The following is a 24,343-nucleotide window of genomic DNA, read 5'->3' as shown; positions in this document are numbered from 1 at the left end:
CTCAATACACACAAGATCAATTAAATAAACAAGTTTAAACAACTCGTTAAACTAAACAAACAAGTTTGAACACATATGTGTTCAGCTCATTAATGTCACGAACAATGTTTACGAACCATATTCATTAATAAAACTCTATCAACATGCTAAATAAATAAAAAAAACTTTTTAAATAAACAAACATGTTTGAATTGTCAAGTTCAATAATCAATCAAACAAATAAAAGTTTCAAACAATCAAACAATCAAACAAGTTTGAATTGAGAGCTTGATAACATCTAAACAAACCAAACTCAAGACAAGCCTGAACCAAACTCAAGCAAAGCCTGAACCAAGCTCAAGCTCATAAAAAATAAACCAAACCAAGCTTTAATAATTATTTCAATGGCTTGGTTTATTTTAGACTCGGCTTGGCTCAGCTCGGTTACCTTATCAAATAAACTTGAATACCTCAAACCTTGGCTCAGTTTGGCTTCCTTACAGCCCTAATTAAAGCATAGAAAACATATGTACAAGCAACCATCATAATGATGCCTTCACCATCTAGCTACGGCCTTTAACTCATCCTAAGTTCTTTCTTTCCATTCTAAGCAAGAAACCATCCTAGTGATATCCAACTAGAAAATGACTTCAACTTTTGGAGTTTGTTTAGAAATTAGAGAGACACTCGATTGTAAGTTATATAAATTTTTGAAAAATAATTCAAAATGCCAAAATGAAATGCATTTAGTATAATCTACTAAGAAGCAAAATTATGAATTGTATTGAAATTTAATCTTCTCAAATCAAGGAACTTTAACTCTAAGAATGCAAACACCACAAATCCTTAAACTTATGAAAGCAAAAAGGAAAACTTTAACAGCAACTTTAGGAAGAAGAATAAAGATGGTCAGACAAATAGTATACAAATTCCAAAGGAACACCACTATTTTGTTATTATTTGACAATTACAATTTCCCATCCTAGACAAACATAGTTTTACTTTGAATTTTTTCAGTTCATTTGTCAAATCCCAAATAATTTTTTATTTGAGTTTATAAATTTGTAATTTGTGTTTCTTCGACCTTACCAGGATCACAATCATTTACTTGTAAGGTTTCGCTAATAGTAAATATTTTTTAAATAAATTTTATCAATAAACTAACAAGTATGTCATTAATTTTCTAATTGATCTCAAATACCTTTCAAAAAATTGACAAATTAAATTGAAAAGTTAGTTTTTTTTTTTAATTTCACAAGAATAAAAATATTATAATTTTAACAACCTTTGCAGCACGCAAGTTAAAATATAATTCTATTAATGATATCTATACCAATTTCTCATTCTTGTAGTATATCTAGGATATCCATAAGTTTATTCACAAAAATCTCATGTTCATCCATCTTAACTATTCACTAGAATTTATCATATTATTCAAATTACATCTCATATAACAAATGCAAATAAAAAAAAATCAATTTTGAGGGTTTGGAATTTCTCATTTTTATTTTAATTAATCTCAATACATATTGCATGAGTGTTGATGAAATTTGGATTATTGTGCAAGCAAATAAAAGAGGGCTTCATGTCACTGTTAAACTAATTCATTCTAGAATTATTCTTACTCTGTGTTCTCTCATCACAAGACTGTTGCTATGGTATGAGACTCGTGCTTGTGATGTTGCTCAAGGTTCCTAGGAATAAGGTAACAGCAACAAATAAATAGAAGTAAAGAGGCAACCTTTGATTCGTGGAAGAACATAGAAAACTTGACCACCCCGATCTAACTCAAACTTTATGGCTGATAAAATCTTTTCTTTACTAAAAGATGATAGTTGAGTCTTTATACGAACTCTTTCAGGAGGCGGTGTGGAAATTAAACTGCAATACAAGTTAGTCAGCTTAGAAACCAAGAAAAGGTTGAAAATTCTCTATCCTTCTGATACTCCGCAAAACCCTTTTTACTACCTTCTACTAAAATATAATAATAGAAGTGTCTGACATAATCACAGTGAAAAATGATATTTGGACGATCTCAACAATAAATTCATAATTGCTAAAAAGTTCACTATGTCATAAATGATGAATCACAAACTTTATTAACCATGATTCTATGATTGATGGTACTAGCTGTTAGACAAAAGACTGCAGAAAGGGTAAAATGGATATACTTATCAAATTAATTCTACAAAATTGATCGCTAATTTAGGCTTTTCCTGCCCCACACTACTTTTGACAATGCTGAGGTTATGAATAACACTAAATGTTATTAAATATTTCAGAATTCAGTTGTCTCGACCAAAATTTGGAAGTATATCAAGGTTGAGACTAGGCAGCCATGATAATGCAAGAATGAAACCAAGTTACTACCTCAACGCAAAAATATAACTATTAAATTCTGATATAATTTCAATATCTAGTAATAATAGGCCAATGCGAAAGTTATTGTTAAAACATTGTAAAGTCTCTTACTATACAATTTCCCTTCAGCTATATCGATACCAAATCTATAAAATCTGGTATATTTATATTTATCAGCGCATGCATGTTTCTTAATGTTTATTTTAGCTGATAACTATTCGTCAGCACTTGGTTTTATTGTTGAATTTTAATATTTGATCTCATTATGTTAAGATTTCCAACAATAGGAGGAAATCCCAAAGAGAAACATGCAATTCTTTACAGTGATGGCATGTCCACATGGAGAGAGGTGGAATCTGATCTCATCCTTAACTAATTATTGCAACAAAATTGGGTTAGTTAGTCTAAATCTATACAAAGGTTTTCAAGATACAGCTGGATGCCCGATTTTTCTTAAAGTATATATAGCAAAAATACCATGTTAATAAGCATACACATACTTCACTATTTGCAATATCTACTACCTAGCATCACGGAATCCAGTTACCTAGCATCACGGAATCCAGTTAATGCCAAGTAAAGAGTGCGTGGAATAGGTGTTGCAGAAAGTGTGAGAACATCGACTGCAGTCTTGAATGATGCTATCTTCTCCTTCTGTTTGACGCCAAATCTCTGAGAAATTAGACAATAAAACAGGTCCAAGTTAATGAGTCAATGGTAGAGAAAAAGTAAAGCTAGAGAAAAAGAAAACGTGCATTCATAATTGGATTGTTCGACAAAATTGCTTGTTTGATTGAAACAATAAAGTACAGAACCTAGTGAAACATAGAACAATTAGGTATGAAAAAGAAAGAAAACACACACAAAAACCAAGTGTTTATTATGAAAAATGTGTAAGAGAACAATCAAATGTGTCACTCTGGACATTCACCAACTTGAACAATTAGAACAAGTTTGTACGAAAACAATTCAATGGTCAAGTATGTCTTATTGATTAGTGTTATCAATTAGGAAATACCTTAACAAGAAATTTAGCAAACCCAAGATGAAATAAACAAATGGATTCCAAGTAAAGAAAAATATGGAAATGCCATTACAAGTAGAGGTGTAATTGCACTTTGGATGACTAGTGATATTGACCTAGTGACTCCAATGGTGACTAAACATCCAACGCAACAAGACAAAAACCAGTATAAGGCTTCAGAACTTTGGTGTCTCAAATTTTTATTCTTATGATTACAAAGTTATAACGTCTACGTTGAGTGTTCTCCTAGTCTTACGTTTAGTCATCTACTTTTGTCAACAAACAAACTCAAAATGAACATTCATATCAAGCATACAATAGTTAATAACTGGTTCTTGGATCACATAATTGCTGATGCATCTTACCTCGACCTATACAACAACAACCAAGTCTTATCCCATTAGGTGAGGTCGGCATTTTAATGCGACCTATAAAAAAAGGGCAACTCGGTGCACGAAGCTCCCGCCATGCGGGATCCCGGGGAAGGATCCATTGTACGAACCTTACCTTGCTTTTTGCAAGAGGTTGTTTCAGGATTCGAACCCGTGACCTTTTGGTCACATGGCAACAACTTTACCTTTGCACCAAGGCTCCCCTTCCATCTTAATGCGACCTATCAAGGACAAAAAAGTCCTTTCAATCAAAATGCATTAAAATATTTGATTAGTTAATATTTTGGTTTTTAGATCATAAATTAAATGGTTTGCCTGTTGGCAATAGAAAGCTTAAAACAAGGTTCAAAGTCCCTCGCTGTACCAGGATTTAGATAGTTCCAGTGTCAAATGTGTATGTATGTTGGTACAAGGTGTTGCCTTTAGGCACCAACAGAGAAGACGGGTGAGGTCCATAGGCACCCTCACCAAAGCCCAATTTTTTCATTAGGGTTGCCAATTTAGTTTTCTTGCAATAGCTCGGTGGTTTTGTCGCTGCAGCTTGAAGGTGTTGCTACGTTGAAGAGGAAGATATCAGAGATTTTCAGATGGCTGGATCATTTCCAAGCCATTCGGATGGATCCATATCCCTTTATATTGCTTAGAATGGCCTAAAACTTAGTCATAAAATAAACATGCATTTATACAAAAGTCATTGTAAAAGCCTATTTTTACAACATATAAAAGATTGCATGCCTCAATCAGCAATCTTGAGACGTGAACCAAAAAGGAATTAAACCAGAGGTGATATCAAATATTAATTTTATTCACATTTCCTGATATGTTGGAAATCCAAAAGTTATGCTTGAAAATAGACATTTACTCCTGAGAATCCGCAGTCAGTTGTATGCAAGGATAAAAGACATCCTCAACGGGCTTTATCACAATCGGTCATCAGATGGAGAACCGAGATTTGACAAATTATGCTCTAAATGTATTCCCTCGAAATGCATTGTGGGCATCCATCGTGGATGCCTACAAAATCTCAAGGAATCTATCCAAATTAAAATTAGATGAACTCTTTTATGAATTAAAGCTACACGAACAGATTAACGTCAAATTCAAGAAAGGTATTGCTCTTGTTGTAGGAACATTAAAAGAAAAATCCAGATCTAAACCAGAGCCTGAAAATGAGTCTGACCCAGACTCAGATGATGAAGAATACCTAGTAAGAAAGATGAAGAATTTCACCAAAAAGAACCTGCAGAAGATCAAGTCCACTTCCAATTCCAACAACAAGAAGACAAACATCACGCGCTTTGGATGCAACAAAAAGGGGCATTACAAGAACAACTACCCAAATCTCAAGAAGAAGAAAGCCCTTAAGACAACTTGGGATGAATCGCCCTCAGAAGAACAAATCAAAGCACACCAACTATCTCGCGCTGATGACATACGGATCAGAATTGGAAAGTGAATCGGAAGACGGATCCAAACCAGAATCGTGCCACGAGTCCACACTCGTTTCCGAAGGTTCCGATGAGGTATAATTTATTTTAAGCAAAAAGTTTTTTAAAATAATTACATGTTTACATAGGAAATTAACTATATCTGAAGATCAAATAAACGAACAAAGCAAAGAAAATAAAAAACCCAATGAACAACTAAAAATAAATTCAACAGATTCTAGATGAAATCCCAACTCAAGTCGCAAAACTTGAGGAGGACCTGTGTAGCACGGACACTTGTAGTTTTTTTTCCAAGTGTCGGGCACGGACACGACACGCAAATACGCATGTCGGATACGGAAAAATCCGTGCCCTTGACTTATAAAGTTTGACCAGTCGGATACGATTAGGATACAGCTAAGACACGGATGTGACATGTTTCTGGATATGTTTGGGCTCAAATGTAAAAAATTAAAAGTTATGAGGCTTATATTGAAAAATAATAAATTTCTAAGGATTGATTAATAAATAAATTAAAATGAATTTGGCATAACAAAACCCTAAATTCCTGTCTTCGATCTTTTGTTGCTCCCGATTATTTCCTCCATGCTCTCGCCGCTGCAAACCTCGCCACTGCTCGCTACTATAAACCTCACCACTGCTCTGCTCTCGTCGCTGCTCTGCTCGCCTCGCCTGCTTGCCTCGCCTGTTGTTCTGCTCGCCTCGCCACTATTCTGCTCGCCTCTGCTCATCGTCACCCTCTAGTTTTTGGCAAATTTACCTTTCTGTTTTTTCTTCTGAAATCACTGTTCTGAATTTGTTTTTGCTTTTTCGCTTTTCTTTCTTCTGAAAAAGAAGAACTGCACATCCACGAAACCTTTCTCATAACAGTTATAACATTGCACATTTTGGTTCGAGCTTCCTGTGCAATGTGCAGACAATGCAATGGTCAATGGAACAACACTTTTTAAATTTGTTACGCCAAAAGAAAAATATTGTACAGTAGTAAGTAGAATGTTGGAAAGTCTATTGATCAATATGTTTATGTTATTTTCAGCTTATTTGCCATGGAAAGTTTTCAAAATAAGAGTGGACAAGAGGATATTAATGATTATTCTTCTTTGTGGAAATTTGTAACCAAGGTGGAAAAGGCAGTTGGAGGAGGAAATGTCACTTGGTCATGCAATATATGTACTAAAGTGTGCAAAGGATCATATTCGAGGGTGAAAGCACACCTGTTAAAACAAAAAGAGGCTGGAATTGCTGGTTGTACGGCTGTTACAATGGATCAAATGAAGTGTATGCAACAACTTGTGGATGATGCAGAATTGAGAAAGAAGAATTCTAAACCGAAAGAAGTTTCATTTCCTTCGTCATCTGCATCATCAAACATGGCTTCAAAATTATCATTTAGTGGTCCTATGCAAAATGATGATCTAACTGTAACAAAGAAGAGGAAAGGACAACTTGGCTCTCTTGAAAAAGCTTTTAACTTGAATGCTAGAGATGAGCTCCACTCTGAAATTGCGAGGCTCTTTTACACCGGAGGATTATCTTTCAATATTGCTAGGAATCCTCATTATGTTCGTGCTTTCAGTTTGGCTGCTCAACGAACGATTCCAGGTTATCTTCCACCTGGATACAATTTATTGAGAACTTCACTTCTTCAAAAAGAAAAAGCTTATATTGAAAAGCTGTTGGAGTCAACAAAAATTGCTTGGAAACAAAAGGGGGTTAGTATTTGTAATGATGGGTGGTCGGATGTGCAAAGAAGACCGCTAATTAATATCATAGCCGTGTGTGAAAGTGGTCCTATATTCTTTAAGGCGATATATTGTGAAGGCGAGTACAAGAATAAAATTTTCATCTCTAAGTTGATCATTAATGCTATAAATGAAGTGGGACATCAGAATGTTGTCCAAGTGGTCACCGATAATGCTCCTATTTACAAAGCTGGGTTACTCGTTGAGGCAAAGTATCCACACATATTTTGGATTCCTTGTGTTGTGCACACATTGAATCTTGCTTTGAAGAATATTTGTGCACCGACTGACTCTCTACAAAACAAATAAGCCTTTGATGAGTGCAAGTGGATAGCAGAAGTAGCAAATGATGCTTCAATGATCAAGAATTTTATCCTGAATCACAATATGAGATTATTGATGTTCAGCGATAACTCAAACTTGAAGATGCTATCACTTGCGGATACTCGATTTGCTTCCACAATCATTATGCTTAAAAGGTCCAGACAAATCAAGAAATGTCTTGAAAATATGGTGATTAGTGAAAGATGGGATGTGTACAAGGAGGATGATGTAGTGAAGGCCAGAGTAGTGAAGTACAAGATATTGGATGATCAATTTTGGGAAAAGATTGATTATATACTTGCTTTCACAAGTCCGATTTATGAGATGCTAAGGAAAGCAGACATTGATCAACCTTGTCTTCATTTAGTCTATGAGTGATGGGATGAAATGATAGAGAAAATGAGAGTTGTTATCTCAAAGGGGGCTCATAGTGAAGATTCAAAGTTTTATGAGGTTGTTCATAATATTCTGGTGGAGCGATGGAATAAAAGCAATACACCTCTACATTGTTTGGCGCATTCTTTGAATCCAAGGTAAAGCTCTAAAAAATTTTACTTTCTAAGTTTTAGCAAATTAGAAATATTAGTTTACGAATGATCTTAAACTAATAAACTATCAATCTTTTTATATAGGTATTATAGCCATGAGTGGCCCAAGAATCTCCCAATCGTCTTCCTCCTCATAGGGACATCAAAGTTTCAAGGGAAAGGAAAAAGTGCATTGAAAGATATTACTCCAATTCATCCGAACGAAGAAGTGTCAATGAGGAGTTTGCCTCTTTTTCAGCTGTCATTGATGATTTTTCTGATAATGATGCAATGCGTGATCGAAGTTTGATGTCTCCAACTAAGTGGTGGGTTATTCATGGTGCTTCTGCACCAACTCTTCAAAGTTTAGCTTTAATGCTACTTGGACAACCATCTTTTTCTTCTTGTCGTGAGAGAAATTGGAGCACCTACAGTTTCATACACTCATTGAAGAGGAACAAGATAACACCACAAAGAGCGGAAGATTTGGTATATGTTCACTATAATCTTCGTCTTTTATCTAGGAGGAGTCCACATTATAGTGAAGGAGAAAGTAAGATGTGGGATGTTGGAGCAGATGGATTTGATTCCATGGACATGGAGGGTGCTGCTATCCTTGAAATTGTCAATTTGTCTCTTGATGAACCTAAGTTGGAGTCAATCTTATTTACTGATGAAGGTGGTGTTGGTGATGAGACAGATATGGATGTTTGATTTTTTTTTACTTATTTAAGATGGATTTGGTGTTTTATATTTTGTTATGTTTACTTTTTATTTGTAATGGATATTTTGATTGATCTAATATGGTTTTCTATTCTAGGATTTTTAATTATATATATATATATTAATAATCGTCGTATCGTGTCTTATTTTTTCAAAAAATTTCATATCGCCGTATCTGTGTCGTGTCTGATACGATACCCGTATTCATGCTACATAGAGGAGGACAATTCCAGATTGAAAAGCGAAGTACTTGAATTAAAACAACTACTAGAAAAATTTACAACTAGATCTAAGTATCTTGATATAATACTTGGATCACAAAGAGTTGTGTACAATAAGTCCGGACTCGGATACAAGTCCAGCTCAACTAACAAAACCTTTATATCTTTAGTCAATCAACATAAAAATCAAACTAAAGCCTGAGTTCTGAAAGCGTGTCTAACCACGCAAGTAGGAATCAATCAATAGTACGTACTTAAAAATAAAATACATTATCTAAAACCAAATAATCAACCTTAATCTCAAAAATTAAACCCTCTAAGCTAAATTCAGGAAAGTCAACCAAAGCAATAACTAAGCCTAAATTAAATAAAAACAAAATTAATCTAAACTCAAACTATAACCAAGTCTATTATAACTATAAAGCAAATCGACACAAACTCAAAACCTAAAACCCAAGTCCATTAATTTAGGGGGAGGCTCCAAACACAAACTCAAAACCTAAAACCCAAGTCCATTAATTTAGGGGGAGGCTCCAAACTAGTTAGAACTTCCAAAATCAATAACTTACCCAGGTGGATAATTAGGACTAGTCTAAAGGGACAAAAATTTAACTTGATAAATGGTACCGGTGAAATTTTGGAAGATAGTAGGTCAAGGAAACTCTGCCTGTGCATGTCTAGGAAGATATGACTTCGACCTAATGCATTTTGACTTAGTGGAACTAACTGAAGCTACCCCTTACTAATCCTAACTGGTTAGACCAGAGTTTTGTATTAAGTTCAGTAGATAGAACTATTTGGAAAATTTCGAAAGCGTGGTTACTTTAATGATATCCAATGGCTCACCACAGCTTAGAAGTTTATCCAAAGAACGAACCCAAAGCTAAACTTGAATCTAACGCAAAGTTAAACCAAACCCTGAATTTCAATCTAACTCATCTCACAAAATCATAAGATTCCCCGATTGAAAATATAGATCGAGTAAGATGACTAAAGATCAAATTAAATCAAACTAAAATAAATTAAATCAAAATAAATCAAATTAAAATAAATTAAATCAAATTAAATTTCAAATTAAAAATTAATCAAAATAAAACTCAAAATAAAAATTAAATCAAAATAAAACACAAATTAAATTAAATTAAATTAAATTGAAATAAAATAATTCAAAATTAAATCAAAATAAAACTTAAATTAAATTTTTAAAAAAAATTTGCCACCGAAGGCGCCTCCGACGCAATCGGGGGCTCCCTCGGGCAAGCGAGAAAAAATCCCACCCTAACCGATTGAAGGCGCCTTCGGTTGGTTGAAGGCACCCTCCATAATACATGGAAGGCGCCCTCTATAGCGCATGGAAAGTGTCTTCCATTAGGCTAAAGGCGCCTTCAATCCTATTTTTTCCAGCAAACGTTGCTCTGTTCGCGAATTTGGCAACGGCAAGGCGCCTTCCCACAGCCGATCTCCACCACTTCTTCATCTTTCTCATTCCTAATCTCGACATACCTCCTCGGTACACCCTAACTTAACTATATAGTTAATTTTTTGCTTTCTATGTGTTGTTATATAAATATTTTGCATGCATAAATTATTTTAGGAAACGATGACATGCTAACCCTAGTCCTAGCAGTACCTCATCCACTAATGCTAGATTTCCTACTGAGTGGCTTAGGCTAGACTTTCTACAGCATACATACATTCCACTTAAATCTAGATTTTTGAGTAGATTTTTTTTCACTAGATATTGTGCACATATCGAAGTTATTGACTATTACTAGTTAGATAGGCTAGTTTACTATAGTCATTCAGTAAACCTAGACTGCACAATTCTACAACAACCTAATTAAGATTAACGATTTGACTTACTCCACTAGAGTTGGTGGGAAGAACTTTAGCTTCTCCCCCACTCCATTGTATGATAGTTTAAGACTTAGGAGATCTACCTGTCCATTTCTATATTACCCTGATAGGGATTTGCCATTTGGCGAATCCTACTCCCATATTATATTGGATACTATGCACGTGTATTTTTTTTTTTTTTGGAGAGACTAGGACTGACTTTAGGTCACTCTCCCTTAGGGTCCAAGACTATGTCCTGTATCGAGTTCTGACCACATGCATTTTACCGATCACATCTTGCGATGATGCGACCCTCCCATTCCTTCTTCCTATATGCACTTTGCCTGTGTCTTGACATTGACATTGCATTACACATATTCCATAATGGCATTCATGCATCCAATCTCGTCACTAGGCGTCAGGTTCATATGCACTATTGTCACATTCTGACATACATATTCTCGACCATAGGAGTAGATGTGACACAAGTACATCCAGTCCCCTTAGCGCGTATGACGAGATTGGTCAACGTCAGCTTGCATTAGTGTATATAGACATTACTACTAGGGGGGACTAGCTTGGAGAGTGGGATCGCAACCAGACGCTCCAAACGAGGTCGAGGACGATTTCCCACCTATCATTCTGGCCGAGGGAGAGGAGTTGCCGACATTCACGGCCGAGGAGTTCTTTGGACAACCTCTTACTCCGACCCAGCCCTCGACCTAGCCCTCGACCTAGCCCTCGACCTCACTATCCATTGAGGACCGACTAGCTCGACTCGAGGAGTCTTCCGCACAGCTCCGGCAGTCAGTCTCGGACGAATTCAGCACCATCCGGAGAGAGATGACCACTGGATTCTCCTCTCCGGGAGGAGGTGACCACTAGCTTTCAATAGATTCTTCGGGTTATGCAAGTGCCTGAGCAACCCCCACCTCCTCCAGTTGATGATGGCAGGTCTTTGTTTTCTTATTTGATTATACAGTACATATTTGGATTATGTGGATGCACTTGATTCTTCGAGCTTACTACTTTTAGCCACTGTCACTTGATTAATTTAGGAATGTGTTTCATAGACTAGGACTACTACTTTTAAAAAAAAATAAATGGTCTGTAAATTCTAGGAAAAATTCTTTACTTGTATTTTCTAAAAATTCCCATTTCCTTAGACTTTTAAAATTGACTTTAGCCTTAGTCTAGAGCAAATCCATAGAAAGCATGATCTTATAAATCTAGGACTTGAGCATCTCACACACTCTAGGTCTCCGTTGATTGTGTATTCAAAAAAACCTAGAACGGCGTGAGATGCATATGCAAATTGCATGGACTTAAGATGCTTATATCAGCGCATTATCATAAGTCTGAGCGAGAAATATCAAATTACAGTGATCAGCTTAAGTAATCCATCTTAGTCAAATACTAACTGGATACATGTACCTAACTTGACTAACCAAATGAACACTGCTATCTTCTGATAGTCAGTTAGTAACTATCGGTTAGACATCTAAGGACAATTTCTAGATGACTATTTTCCTTAAATAATATCAAGTTCAAGGGAAGACACTTTCAAAAAAAAAAATTTTAACCTTCACTATTAAAAACGAAAATTGTGTTTTGTTTTGATTTCTTTTACTCAAAATAACTTAAAATCATTTTGAATTCTTTCGAAAGGATTTTGAAGATATTTTTTTAGTTAAAGGATCTTTTGCAGAAGTCTTTCGAATTCTTAAAAATTTCCTAGGCCTATTTTGAAAAAATTTTGGAAATTTTTAGTTAAATTTTTTTTCCCCAAAATAACTTAGGATATTCTTATTTAAAGCTTTTTGAAAATATTTCTAATTTACAAATTCTTATTTAAAATTATTTTGAAAATGTTTCTAAGTTAAAATTTCTTGTTTCAAAAATATTTTGCAATTATTTCATAGTTCAGAATTTGTTCTTAAAATTTATGTTTTAAGGTTATTTTAAAAGTATCGGAAAAGCGTTTTTGTGGAAAATTATTTGCCTTGAAAACTTCAAAATTGTGATAGTTTTGAAAAATCAGATCACTTTTAAAACCTGAACAATTATTTTAAAAATTACTTTAAAAATATCATGGAAGCTACTTAAACTTTAAGCCTTATCAGTTACTTTGCAAAAGTTAACTTTCAAAAACTGTTATAAACTTTGTTAGACTTCTTTCAAATTAAGTGAAATTTTTTTTAATCTGAAAGTTAAGTGAAATTTTCCAATAAACATGAGAATCTTGTACTTATTTTTGCCAAAGTCTTATTACTTTCCATATTTTGCAAGACTTACTACATTTTTTTTTCTCTGCGTATTTTTTTTTATAAATGTCAAAGGAGGAGGGTTAGGGTTTAAGTTAAAAAATCAAAGAAAATCATAAGAACATAACCCTCAAAAATGATCAAGAGAATAAAACTAACTATCTTATTTTAGATTTCTTTTAAAATCATTTTTTTATATTTTGCATTTTTTTTTCCTAACTTTAACCCAGGTTGTCATTGCATCAAAAAGGAGGAGATTGTTGGTGCAGTTTGCACTAGCGGTCTAACTCAGGTTTTGATGAATGACAAGTGAGTTAAGTTAGGTGTTGTTATAATCTAATTGTTTAACCAAGTGTAGAAGAGTTGACGGGTCTGGAAGACTTGACACTAGATTGAAATCCAGCTAGGTCCGCGGGACCCGATAGTTGGTGCGAAGCCCAGATAGGTCAAAGGGCCGACCTGATATCTAGCAGGAAGTCCGGTTGGGTCCGCAGGACCTGACGACCGAGCATGAAAACCTGGTGTGTCAAGAGGCTGTTAACCGACTGCAAGTTGGTAAGTAAAGGTAAGTCACTAGAGGAGAGTGGCTCGATGAGGACGCATCCCGGTTGAGGGACAATAGACGTCGGTTCAGTTTAGGTCTATTTTAGATCCCTAAACTGAGACCTTGACTAGTTCTTGGTCCAGAGAGGACAGGAGCTAATTATTATTACTCATGATTATCGTGCTAACACTTGTCGTCATTATTTTGTTTATTGGACTAACACGTTTTGCATGGCAAGAAGAACAAAAAATCTCAAGTGAACAGTATCCAAGGCGCCTTCAAGCATTGGAAGGCACCTTGGCACTGTTCATGGAAGGCGCCTTAGGTGCATGGAAGGCGCATAAAATTCTGACCTCTTCGGCGATAAGGATCAACTCTTTTCGGGATCAAGTTTTACACGTTGGAGGCGCCTTCAATCCTATGGAAGGCGCCTTCCACAGCCTTTATAAGAGCATCTCAACCAAGCTTCAACATATAACACATACAAGTTTCTACGCGTCAGGTCCCAACTGCTCTGGCTTCCTGCTCTGACTTTGCTATGATGCTGCTAAGCCCGTCTACCACTGAGAAGTCACCCAAACATCGAGCTCGAGCCGACCAACTTCGAAAAGAAAGTGGTTGGTAACTTTAAATTCTATACTTAATTATTGTAAAAGGACAAGTGTAGTGTGTTGTACTTGCTCTGATTTTCTTGTACTTGATTCCCTCTTCCGATGGTTCTGGAAGAGGTATTTTAGTGGATTACCCATTGATAGGTCCACAGGACCTGGGTCTTGGAGTAAGAGTCGCCGAAGGCTCCGAACCAAGTAAAATCGACTGTGTCTGTCTCTATCTTCTTACTTATTTTTTCCCGTGTTTTTCCGCTGCGTACTTTGATCTCAAAACAAAAAGAATAAATTTTTTAAAAGCACGTGATTTACCCCCCCCCCCCTTTTCACGTGCGACTCGATCCAACATCTACACCCATATAATCTTGTCCACCACCACTACCAACAACAACTAAACTCCGCAATTGTTAAAAATAAATACAAAAATAAAAATGGAATCTAGTAAAAGAGATTTAAGATAAAAAATGAAACACATTACAAAAAAATACAGTGTGAACATCAAATCAAAGGAGTGTGAGTTGTAATATAATCAATAGATAGATGAAAGCTCAAATATTCCAGGATAAAGTAGCAAATTAACTGAAAATTAAGCTAATATTTAATTCAGATAATAAGTCAAGAAAATAAGCATTAGAATCACTTGATTTTCAACGTAATAAAGGGACCTATGGAGCAAACACAAAGCTTTAAAAGATATTTGGCAAAAGTGTTCAGAGCACATGAGTACAAGAACATAATTTCCTATAACTTACTCTTTTTCATGAAATGCATCATGTATTTTATAGTTTTCATAACTAAGCATAAATTTTCTCCTAAAATTGGTGTATCTCTCAAATACTTTATACAAAATTATCAAAACAAACTCAAATTTAGAAGAGAAGCTAAAAATGAAAATCAACAGACTAACAAACCAAATATCCAAACAACTTCAAATGAACATTAACAATAGATTGATTTGCATAAGTGTTATAAACACAAAATAAATTACATAAATCAACATGTATAATTCCAACTTTTGTAAAATAAAAAATGCATGTCAATCATACAATGCAATATTCACGAAATATACCAATTAATATTGATCAATAATTTAGAATAGACTTTATACATAAGTAACATACAATAAATATTATCTTGTGTTTATCACTTACAAACAAGTATTTAAGTTAATACTTATAAGCAAGTGTTTAAGCTAATAGTTACAAATTGCAAGCTACCAATTAGAGTGACTAATGGTTTTAAGTCAATTCAATTAAAATCATTCAAATGATTTTATGCATATGCAAGACCCTATATGGTTCCCTTCCAAATCTATTTATTTAAAATGTTATTTTATTGGATCAATTTATTTTTTAAACAAACTCTATTTTTGTTGCATCATTGGAAAAGCACTCTCTAGCAAGGAGCTTAGGAAGTGAATACATAATGATTAGGTGGTTGGACCAATATAAATATCTTGTTACTTTTCTAATTGTGTCTACTTACATGGTGTTTTGGCTGGCAAATGCCTTTCCATACAAGAATTAAGCATATTCTATAAAGCATCTTGGTTGAGTGGAACACGATTTACCATGCATTGTGTCTACACATTTGACACTCACATTAGCATATCATATTGCACATTACTTAAGTAGAATACTTGTGTCAAATTAGTACAAATATCATAGTTTCTGGGCAAAGATGCAAAGTCAAAGTGGTATTGGAAGACCTAAAGCAACTAGAAAATTCTTGTCCTGCTACCCAAATTTCTTTTGCCATTAATCCATGTTCCATTGCAAGAGAAACATACTAAGAGACCACATCAGAATAAAAATATTGAAATGCAGAAATAGGAACTTCACTTGTTCTTCATCAATGACGAGCAAGCCCAGGTTGTTGTAGGCCACCCGGTTCCCAAGAAGTGCATGGGTTCCAACAATGATGTCCAGATGCCCACTTTTGATCAATGACAGGTACTCTTCCTTTTCTGACTTGGTCTGCATAATTTACTGAAATTTAGTAATAGTGAAACAAGGGTCAATCAAGCAGGCAAATGTCTAATGCCAAAAGCATGCATTTGAGACTAGGAACCTCAAAATATTACAATTTACACCATCAAAACTGATGTTTCCTTCAAAAAATAAGAGAACACGTGAAATCATTTTGATAATCAACATTTTCTAGCGTACCAATGGCACTCCCCATGTAAAGGACCATCAACGGTTAAAGGAGGCAATTGAGTGATGAAAAAAGTTAATAGCATCCTGTAGATGAATGGGTTTCTCTTCAATTTACCATTCATCTGGATGTGACACAAGGGTCTTTTATTTTATGAAGGATTTTTATTTACTTGTGGAATTTTATATCAGCCAAACAGCCACCAACATACTGAATCACCTAAATTTTAATATTTGGAGAAATGAGATTGATGTAGTGAACTCAAAAATAGTTAGAACAATCACAACTTAATGAGGAAGAGATGTTTAGTCTCAGACTGATCCCCTACTGGAGCCAAATATGTTGTGGCCTCAAGAAAATAACGTTAGAAAAATATAGAACCATCAAAATGACCCTCTCATGGAGAAAATCAATTGCCAAAGAAAAAACAAACTACAATGAAGTTATGAACAATAGTGAATAGATAGAAACCATACGAATTAAAGAAAACAACTTCAGTACCATCAGTATAATGGTAGACAAAACAACAGAAAAAATTCCAAGTCACTTTAAATGCAAAGAATTCACAATGCTATGATCTCATATCTTAAGGACAGTATCATCTTGTCCAAACAAACAACTTTTATGTAATCTTCAAACAAGCACAGAAAATGAGACCAAAAAACAATTTAGTACGAAACAAAGATCTATACAAGTGTAAGCTTGAAGCAGAAAACATTATATCCTTTTAAACCATGTAAACCTGGAATCTGCTTAAAAGCCCAATCTTTATATGAGGATACTGAGAAAATCTCTGAGATATAACAACAAAATGTTGTTTGGCCAGAACAATTGTTGGTGTGAGAACCATAGCTTGTTTTCCTGCAGAAACAACACAGAAGATAGCACGCATTGCTACTTCAGTTTTGCCAAAGCCAACATCTCCACAGATCAACCTGTCCATAGGTGTTCCTCTTTCTGTCAAATCTCTTTCAACATCAATAAATGCCTGTCAAGCAAAATCAAATACACAGTTACCAAGCCAGACAAATAGGTATGCTCATGCAGCATTAACCACACAACATATTGGAAAAACATACCAGATTCCTAGTAACCGAAAGTTATTTATTGTTAAAAGTATACAACAAATAAGTGAAATAACATCCGCTCTTCCACATTAAGAATACAGTTAAATGAAGATTGAAGAATGCAGAAGCTTGGTTGGCAACATCAACTGCTAATGACTTAGATCCCAGAGTTGGATTAGAATTGACAAAGGACAATATAATCTTTCCAAGCAAATTGGTCATTTCACAAAGACTAACAGAAAAATTTAACTGAGAATTTGAAGAAATACCTTCAAGTGAGTTATATTTCACTAGAAGATAAGAAATTAATTGAATTTGATAAAAAAAAAGAGCGAAAATAAAAAGATGAGAACAGTTGATATTTAGTCAAGTTAGGTTGATTTCAGATATATTGGACAATTTAGAAACTTCCATCACACTTAAGGGAAGTGAGTCATCATAATTCCATCTTAAATCACTCAGCCTCAGCAAAGTTTGAGATTCGCAGCAAGATTGTTGTTCAACCTTGTTGAGGCTCATGATCCACTACTAAGTAGACCAAACACCAAATCATCTCTCCCCTCAACAAGGGAGGTCATTTTGGATCAAGAATATATTGATAATTTGTTATTTATATGCTTTATAATAAAAATTATCTCTTTTATAATATATTTGTTAAATTGATATTACTATGATTTTTTATTTATTATTAATCTAATAGGTATATATTTTTAATAACTAAACACTTTTTAATATGTACCAAAATATGATTTTACCAAAAAAAAATAAGTATAACCTGATCAAAAAATAACAAAGAGGCAGCATTTACAGTCAAAGATCTCCTAGTAGATCAGCAAATTCTCAAACCAAAACATGAATCAAGTGTTTGTTTTTCGTGCCTTGAATCATGGATGAAACGGGATCTACAAACCAGAGGATGTTCCCAGTTTCAAGAGTAATTCAAGTGATCCAAGTCAATTGTTGTTTTATTATCAACTATTTTGTGTATTCTAGCTGCTTCATAAACAGAAATCAACATGTCAGAGCAGGCAATCATCTTAGCATGGTTTCCACTTGCAAGTAGCCAGTATTAAACATTGCTACCACAAAACACTAGAATGCCACCACATAGCTATGTGCTCATCATTGTTTTTTGAATTAGTTATTCTAACCATATGCTTTCTGTGTCATCTTCAATTTGTAGATTTATATTATGACATTGTTCACATGTGATAAAAAAAAATGTTGACTAATTACCCATTTGTTACTATATTACTCGCTTAGAGGCAAATTCTAAATATCTCCTGGACATGATATTCTCTATTGATAATCTTGTACGCATGTAGTTGGCACTGTTGTCAAATTTTTACATGTTGATGGCAGCTAATGTGCTACACAGTAATATAACACAAACTCTGGATAAATAGGAAAAAAATGGAATTAAAAAAAAAAACATCTGAAATGAGTTCAATACGCCTAGTGAAGAGACGAGCCTGTTTTTGGTCAGGGGTAGGCTCATAAGGAAATTGAGCTGCGAAGTTGCCCGCTGATGGACTCTTAGGATATGATAGCCTTTTCTGTTTCAACCTGTGAAGGTATAATTCCATCAAGTCAACCACCATTTTCTGAACCGCAATCTTCCCTTTTGTCCTTCTCCTCTGCCATGTTGTAGGGTCACTAAGCTTGCTCAATGCCCTTGGTTTTCTTGTTTCATTTGGCCTGAAAAAAAAGGTAAACTGAATACCTGGTTAACACAAAAATTACAGCACAATATAATCAGTTTGTATTAAGGTATTGTTCACAACTGACCAAACCACAGAGCAATTATATCTTTCAACATGACAAATCAAGTAGAACTAGATCCAGTGACATCAGAAATGTTATTTAATGAAGGAACACACGGCGGGTAAGACTAGGATTGAAAGCTATAATTTATAACTGCTGAGTTCGATATATATTAAAAGTATTAAACTAACAACTTATCATGTACTCAATACAGAAAATACCATATGTTGAGAGCACTTTCTGCTATATAGATAAAATTATTTCCTAGAAAAAAATGGCGGTTAGAAGCCAGCAGATATTTCTTATCGGAAAACTTCCATCATGAGAACTAATTAAATATGCAAAAACCAGTTTAGGGGGAAAAAAATGTACTCCATATTATAACAAGTAGAAACTGTGTTACTAAAAACAAGTAAAAGACAAATGAATTAGGCTAGAGGCGTTTTGCAGATAAGGGCAGATGAAGAACTCTCACAGATTATAGCGGTACAGCAATCGGCTTGCCTGCTTAACAGGAAGTTTGGCCATCCCATCAGCATATTCGATGAATACATACTCAATGGGTCCTGAGGACGAGTCCTTTGGGGCGTCAAACTTGATGGCCACAAACTTCCCGATCCCAACTTTCTTGTGCACCACATAATCACCAGGGTTAAGCGTGTAGGGATCCACCTGGTACCCGAACCCGCCTGCATTGGTAAGTTTATCCCCTTTAAGCTTCTGCAGCCCCCTTTGTTGCTGCTCCTTCACCACTCTAATGTACTTGTCCACCTCGAAGGAGTCCATCGTGCTACCGTTCTTGGGGCCTTCCCTGTGCTTGTGCTCCCTTCTTATCCGTTGATTGAGAGCAGTAATGTCATCGGGCTCAGTCTCCGGCCGCTCTATCCGGGGAGCGACGGAGCCCTCAGTGTAGAACGTTGTGTATCTGGAGGAGATGATCAGAAAACGCGGTGCTGTTCGTATTGAACGAATGGAGAGAGGGAGCCGTCGAATTCCGGAAAGAGAAGGGAAGCGTAGGAAGGCCGGCTTGGGCGTGGAGGCGGGCAGCAGAGAGGCACTCGCTGCCGCCATGAGGCAACGGATGAGGAGAGAGGAAGGGTTAAATGACGTTGTAAATCGTGGGGTGGGTGGATAGAATGAGGATCATCTCGTGGCGGATATTTATCAAGCATGGGCGAGAAGTTCCGGATTTTTTGGACACTCGTAATTTTAATGGGCTATCAGTCGAATTGATTTGAAAATAGTTGACTACTAATGTATCGATTGATTAATGCGTAGAACAACGGACTAGTAAAGTTATTATACACATTAAAAGGATATAAAAGGTTTCTCTTATGCAATCTTAACCATTAATCCTCTACCAACTTTAATTCTTTCATCTGTTAGAAAAAAACAAAGAGATATTTTACGAAAGTCAAGAAAGTAGAAAGTTAAAGGTCTCTTGACTCATTAAAAAAAAAATCACGAAATGAGAATATTAAATTATATTACATAGTGGGTTAGAATTGGTATATTTGATTATGTTTTTTTTATTATACTAATCAATTGTATTTAACTTTGCTAAGTGACTAATAAAAGAATGATTATTATTCATCCCTTCTCTAACTCTAACTAAAGATCTTAATAAGTAGTACTGGAGCCTCCGGAACTATGATACATCGGAAGGACGTTAAGTTATTATTTAGATACCTGTAACTTAACCATCAACTATAATGTATTTATAGAAATTTTTTTTCCAAATAAAATGTAACTATGGGATACTAGACTTCTCGACTGTCAATCACAAGCGTTTCTTGATTTATTTTAGCGGTCAATGGAAAATTTTCACTGATCAAATCATTCATCCAAATTTAATATTACGTGATTCATCAATTTTTTGTTAAATAAGCAATACGAATATTCTTTACGGACTAACCACTTAGATAACAATGAAGAATTAATCTGATCATTCCATAAAGTTCAAAGGAGATTTTGAAATGTGAAGAGGAAGAATGGAGATATTTTTTTTAATATATATATAACAAAGGAAATCAAGCGAACTCAAGGAAGAAAATCAAGTGGATGAATGGAACAAATTGAGATCCTCAAAGGTAATGAAATGAATATTGATATTATTTTTTTCCATATTACCAAATGTCATTTTGAAAAACATTGGAAATTATGGACACGAGAAGGACCTTTGGGAGAAGGTCATTATGTTCCATGAAAATCCATAAGTCCAGGAAGAAATTGAAGAAGAATTAGAAGAAAAAATTATTAGTACAATTAGGCCTAATTTTGATACTAGCTAGTACACAAAGGTTGTATTTCCATTTTTGAATATATATATATATATATATATTTATGTTAATTGAAATATGTTAACTATGTTGATTAAATACTTAACAATAGATGAAATCTAAATTAGTTAAGTCAACTAAATATTTGACACTAATTGATGTTTAAAAGAGAGTTAACAAGATGAAAATCTAATGATGTTGATAGTGAAAGTTTAAATGGGTCAAAACTCAATAAAGAGATGACCGTTGAGAAATTCAATTAGGTGTTGATAATGATGAAGTCTTACAAATCAAGAAGGATTAGATGTTAAATAAGTGATAAAAGTGTAGACAAGTTGAGGATGATTGAATGTTTAACCGTTATGAAAGTCTTAATAGGTTAAAGGGGACTTTTCCTTCTATATATTTTGGACTCATAGTTATGAGATTATAAAATATGACAAAAATTATACCAATCAATAGTGATAAAAGTGTAGACAAGTTGAGGATGATTGAATGTTAACCGTTGTGCAAGTCTTAATAGATTAAAGGGGACTTTTCCTTCTATATATTTTGGACTCATAGTTACGAAATCAACAAAAGTTATACCAATAATTGGTTCACATAGGAATGCCCTGGTTCATGTAAGAATGGCTAAAGAATACTGAAAGAAATTATATTCAAGTAAGTTTGAATGATATTTTTTTGATAAAGGTAACAACCCCCAAAGGGAGAGCAACCCACTCCTTAGTAGCTTGGTTGCTCTGGGCTTCATCCTCAACCCACCCAAACAAACCTTGCAAGCATCCAAGCTTTAGATCCCAGTCACAACCCAAAGCCCAAGCAAATCTTCAATTCCAACCCAATACGATTAACCCAAATTCGCAACCCACAAGCCAATTGGTTTTGGCTCTAAGAAGGTTGTCATTTGTAGTTCCAATTTTAAATTTTAAATTTGAATTTGCCTCTACTTTGCATCTTTTCCAGCCCGCCTCACTATCCATGCACATGCTTAGCATGTGACACTCATCTTCCCTAGCTCCAACAATTCTATCAGAGCTCCGATCATCATCAGATAAGTAAGGGAGCAATCTAGACAACACTGGCTAACCATACCGATAGTTCCCAGTTGTTGTTCTTTGCTTCCCCTTTGTTCGACAAACTTTTAGCACACCCAAACAAACTAGAGTTCTCCTCTCTGCACTGCTGGTCAAGGTTCCCTAGTAGTCTCAGAGCGGCTGGAGGTGCTTTGTCATCGCTGGTGTGGCAGGTCCACCGATAATAACAATGGCCAACAGTTAAGTCAAGAAAAATAGTAGGTTGTATTGGTTTTCAATCTAATGCTCCTTCTATCTAATTGCAAACTTTAGTCATCTTTGTCATTGGAGCTTGCTATAAAGTTGTTGTGGCTAGATCAGAGGCCATGAGAGACAAAAAGGAGGTCCCCCATGTTACTTCTTTAAACTGCCAGCCATGGTAGTCAGCCAGCATGTCATTGTCTATTTCCTCCACCGATTAGGGATGGCAACCACTACGATCTCATATCGTAGCATCTCGGCTAAGGTTTAGCCATCACCAAGGCCTTATGCTTGAAGTTTCCTAGCATCCTATTCTAGTGAACTTCGTCAGCATACATGTACTCCATGGTTTATTGGTTTAGGTGCAAAAAAGACAACCTCTTGTGGAGTTTGAATAATACTATTATAGATGTATGAGGCCTAGTGGTTTCTTGGGCCTTTGCTTTTCTTCTACTCTTTCCTTGAGTCGATGACAATTCATAGTTATTACCTTGAGACTAAAGAAGAGTTTGACCTAATGCTTTACTTCTATCCTAGTTGTTCCTGATTTGAAATTAGAAGATAATTGAATATTTTTTTCTATGAATATTGCATATTTAATTTCATCCATTTAATTACCCCATGCTAGACTTATAGGTTGTGTTTTTTTAGTTAGTAATAAGGATTAAACACCCATATTAAAAAAAATAATGAATCAAATAACACTAAACCTAAGGTGACTGATCCAGTCCCATAGAAGTTTTATATTGCCGCTAAGGTAAATCAGAAAGCACTAGTGGCGGGTGGACCAAAAACCCAGCATCCTCATGGTTGCGCACCCTATTTGAAGGAAAACACCCATATTCCAGGACCATACAAATTTGTTACATGAAATTGTTCAATATTCAAGTAAAGCATGGAGAACGAGATGTTTGACAAATGATGAAATAATGACAGGTTAAGATTGACGGGATGTCAAAAAAGAAGAAAGTGAAAGACTCTAACTTCCACTTTACTTAAATTATTTTTTAGAAAAAAATATGGCTGAGAAATACTATATATATAATATAATATTTAAAAGCTAATTTCTATTATTTTTAAAATAAATCTTAACTGTAATAAAAATTTGAATTTACTATCCATCTAACATCAGTCTAACCTATATTATCTAAAATTATTTAAAACCAACCAGTAAATAAAAATCCAACATTTAACTTAAAAAATATTTGATTCTCTCATGAAATCTCTCATAATATCATAAATCATAGTTTTATGTGGAAATACAATACAAGGTCTTCGGGAGTGTACTATCCAGCCCAGTCCAATCAAGAGTCAGAGCCTCCTGCCTTAATCTCATCCTCACCTGTAACCATTCAAACCTAGTGAATCCAATGACTCAACACATTTAAACTATGATAACTAATACATAAATATACATTCACATGCATTTAAAAATACTTTTAAGAAAACTACATTTAACTTTAAAATCATTTGCATTTATATTCACATAAATCTTTAAAATACTTTAAGCATCATATAACTTTTTCTCATCATTAATCATAAACATTTTAGGTGAAGTTTATTATTGAAAGTGACTCATTTATCCTCTATTTGATTAATCAATCTATTAAAAAAAATCATGGTACCAGGCAGCAGAGTTCAGCGACCACTTCTTCGTCGCATTCCTTTTGGCCTAAATATGGAAAATACGATACTAGGCTCCCTCTAGAACCTTTTCCCATAAATAGGCTCCCTTTGGAATCCCATGGTATTTCTCACATTAATTCACTTAAATTCTCATTTGTTTATATGTTCCTTATTTTTGAT

At 34.8% G+C, this 24,343-nt stretch overlaps 1 protein-coding gene across 5 annotated transcripts in view; it reads right to left on the bottom strand.

Moving 5' to 3' along the window:
- Positions 1 to 20,108, bottom strand: part of LOC121967170 (ATP-dependent DNA helicase At3g02060, chloroplastic-like) — a 52,171-nt gene extending 32,063 nt beyond the window's left edge. For 4 of the 5 annotated variants that reach the window (XM_042517221.1, XM_042517222.1, XM_042517223.1 and 1 more), the window contains exons 1-6: positions 19,457 to 20,108; positions 18,690 to 18,915; positions 16,893 to 17,138; positions 15,835 to 15,969; positions 2,888 to 3,012; positions 1,721 to 1,860 (exon numbers count right to left, since the gene is read on the bottom strand). In XM_042517221.1, the coding sequence (XP_042373155.1) occupies positions 1,721 to 1,860; positions 2,888 to 3,012; positions 15,835 to 15,969; positions 16,893 to 17,138; positions 18,690 to 18,915; positions 19,457 to 20,052 (1,468 nt within the window). In that variant the 5' untranslated portion in view covers positions 20,053 to 20,108. The remainder of the gene's footprint in view (positions 1 to 1,720; positions 1,861 to 2,887; positions 3,013 to 15,834; positions 15,970 to 16,892; positions 17,139 to 18,689; positions 18,916 to 19,456) is intronic. The other variant, XM_042517225.1, reaches the window with a different exon arrangement.
- Between the last annotated feature and the right edge of the window lie 4,235 nt (positions 20,109 to 24,343).

Source organism: Zingiber officinale, chromosome 3B (assembly GCF_018446385.1).
Source record: "Zingiber officinale cultivar Zhangliang chromosome 3B, Zo_v1.1, whole genome shotgun sequence".
NCBI lineage: Eukaryota > Viridiplantae > Streptophyta > Magnoliopsida > Zingiberales > Zingiberaceae > Zingiber > Zingiber officinale.
Note: the sequence above shows the minus strand (reverse complement) of the source record. Positions and strands in the feature narration are given on the sequence as shown.